Source organism: Oryzias melastigma, unplaced genomic scaffold, assembly GCF_002922805.2.
Source record: "Oryzias melastigma strain HK-1 unplaced genomic scaffold, ASM292280v2 sc00250, whole genome shotgun sequence".
NCBI classification, from domain to species: Eukaryota; Metazoa; Chordata; class Actinopteri; order Beloniformes; family Adrianichthyidae; genus Oryzias; species Oryzias melastigma.
This window is the reverse complement of record NW_023416890.1, coordinates 19,171-21,412: the sequence shown is the minus strand read 5'-3', so window position 1 is coordinate 21,412 and position 2,242 is coordinate 19,171. Positions and strand designations below refer to the sequence as shown.

Below are 2,242 nucleotides of genomic sequence, written 5' to 3'. Positions count from 1 at the left end.
TGTTGTTTATGATTGGCCTCTAGCGGGCCGTAGGGAGGCTTCCAAAGGGCCGGATGTTGCCCGCGGGCCGTAAAATGCCCAGGTCTGACCTACGGAAAGGAGCAGAAGAATCACTATAGTGTGAATGCTTACTAAGCAATCACACAATTAAATGAGGTCGTCATCTGAAACGAGGAACTATTTTTCACTAAAGATTTTTCACAAAGTTTTTTTGTCACTGACTCAACTATAAAAAAGTGCTTTTTTTCATGCTGAACTCCTATAACTTTACTACACTCTGACTCCATATTATATAAAGTAACGACTAATCAACTGTTAAATTAGAGGTCGACTATTTTCATAGTCGATTTGACGACTTATCATGGCAGCCCTAGTAACCTAAAAAGTGGAATGTAATGATCAATAAAACTTTATCTTGTTAAAGATTTATCCTGCAGGTTAAAAAGGCTTTAACCAGTAGAATGAGGAGACACGAATCACAGACACCGGAGGCTTTGAGTCAACACCTGTGAGTGTGTTCAAAGTTGGCACAAATGCAGGACCATTAAAATACCTTCATGTGGAGTTTGGTTACAGTTGTATATGTAAATGTGCTGTGAATCCACCAAGGTGCCATCTGTCTCATCCAGGTTCTGTGGAGCATTCCGGTCCAGTGGCTTCAGTGGATTCTGGTTCTGGTTTCCATGGGGGTTTCTGGATCCGTCCTGGTCCTAACTTTTTGGCCCGTTGTCCGTGACGACACTAAAGTAATGGCAGCAGCAACACTGGCAACCATTCTGGTCCTGCACACGCTGCTGGCAGTTGGCTGCAAAGTAAGGGTCCCTGCATGCTTGTTTTGGGGAGAATACTGTCCGCACGTTTTGTGATTTCAGAGATGTGTTGTGTTCCTACAGATTTCATGTTGGTGTGACAGAACGTACACACCTCTTTACTTTTGAAAAACCCTTTACGTTTAGTTCCACTCGTTTCTTAAAATCGTTTCAATTTTTCGATTATGTATTCTTTAGAATTCATGAAAAGATTCTGAATCATCTATGGATCATAATCGATGCATCAATCCCCCCCAGCTCTAGCTGCTACCGCGCCTACACCAATTCAATTCAATTCAATTTTATTTATATAGCCCAAAATCACAAATGAATTTGCCTCATTGGGCTTCAAAATATGAACAATAGTTAAAAACTAAGACTAAATAAAACTGGTTGCTCTTTCTAACATTTCCAAGTCATAGCTGCATGACGTTGTTGATGATGAGTTAAGGCTACAGGCCTTTGAGAAGCATTTTATGGATGGAGAAGCCACCAGAACCAATCTTGTCATGTTTTCTTGCAGCTTTACTTCTTCCAGGCTTCAGAGAAGCTGGCTCCATCACCCACATCGAAGCCTATCCATGCATCTGCAACTACTGGGTTCCTCTGAGCAGTTCATCTGGGCGCTCCTCGTCTATGCTTACAGCCAGAGAAACATCTGCTGGCTCAGCAGAAGAATGTGAAGTTTCCAGGCTTGAGTGTGATTTATTTCTGATATTTTCCCCTAAGTTATTATAGTAAAAAGAGAAGCCCTCTTAGAGAAGAGACTGCAGAAAGCAAAACTAACCTTCTGAAAAAGCTGGACTGGCAGGTGGTCTCCTGTTGAAGAGAATTTCAGCTTCATTCAAAGTTGAGGCCTTGGCTGCTGAATAAAGACTCTAAACTCAGGTTTTTTGTTGATACGTTGCTTCACCTGATATTACAACAGGTTGTCTGAGTAGAGCTCTGCCCCTTCTGTGGCTAAACTTAGATTCTTGTCAGAAGCTTAATTCTAAATCTGTTTGACATGTGGGAAAAGCTGTGTTGCTTTCTGACGTGTAGATGTGTGAATATGTTTTGGAGATGAAAGTATTTCAGTTTGAAGTTAAATTAGAGCTGTCAGGCGATTAAAATTTTTAATCGCAACTAATCGCATTTTGTCCTGAGTTAACTCGCGATTAATCACAAATTAAAATGTGGCCTTCAAGGAAAAATAATGTGTGCTTCGTGGAATTTAGCAGTTCTACATTAATTATGAAAACAAGAATGGCAAAATTAATAGTTTTCATCAGAAATACTTTATTTTGTAACATTGTATTGAGATAAACTTTCTTGACAATAAAAGGCTGTAACATAAAATGCCTAACAAAAGACCAAGTCCAAGTGAAGGGCATTTTAAATTCAAAACTTCAATCAACTTTCAGTAAAATAAAATAAAAAACATCAAAAATAAC

The 2,242-nt window shown here is 39.5% G+C and overlaps 1 protein-coding gene across 1 annotated transcript; it reads left to right on the top strand.

Annotated features, from left to right (window-relative positions):
- Positions 1 to 629: 629 nt before the first annotated feature.
- Positions 630 to 1,697, top strand: LOC112138836 (protein YIPF1; the record flags this gene model as incomplete). The annotated part of the gene is given in 2 exon segments (XM_024261493.1): positions 630 to 812; positions 1,333 to 1,697. Coding segments are annotated over 2 exon segments (270 nt in total), but the record flags the coding sequence as incomplete, so codon positions are not given.
- Between the last annotated feature and the right edge of the window lie 545 nt (positions 1,698 to 2,242).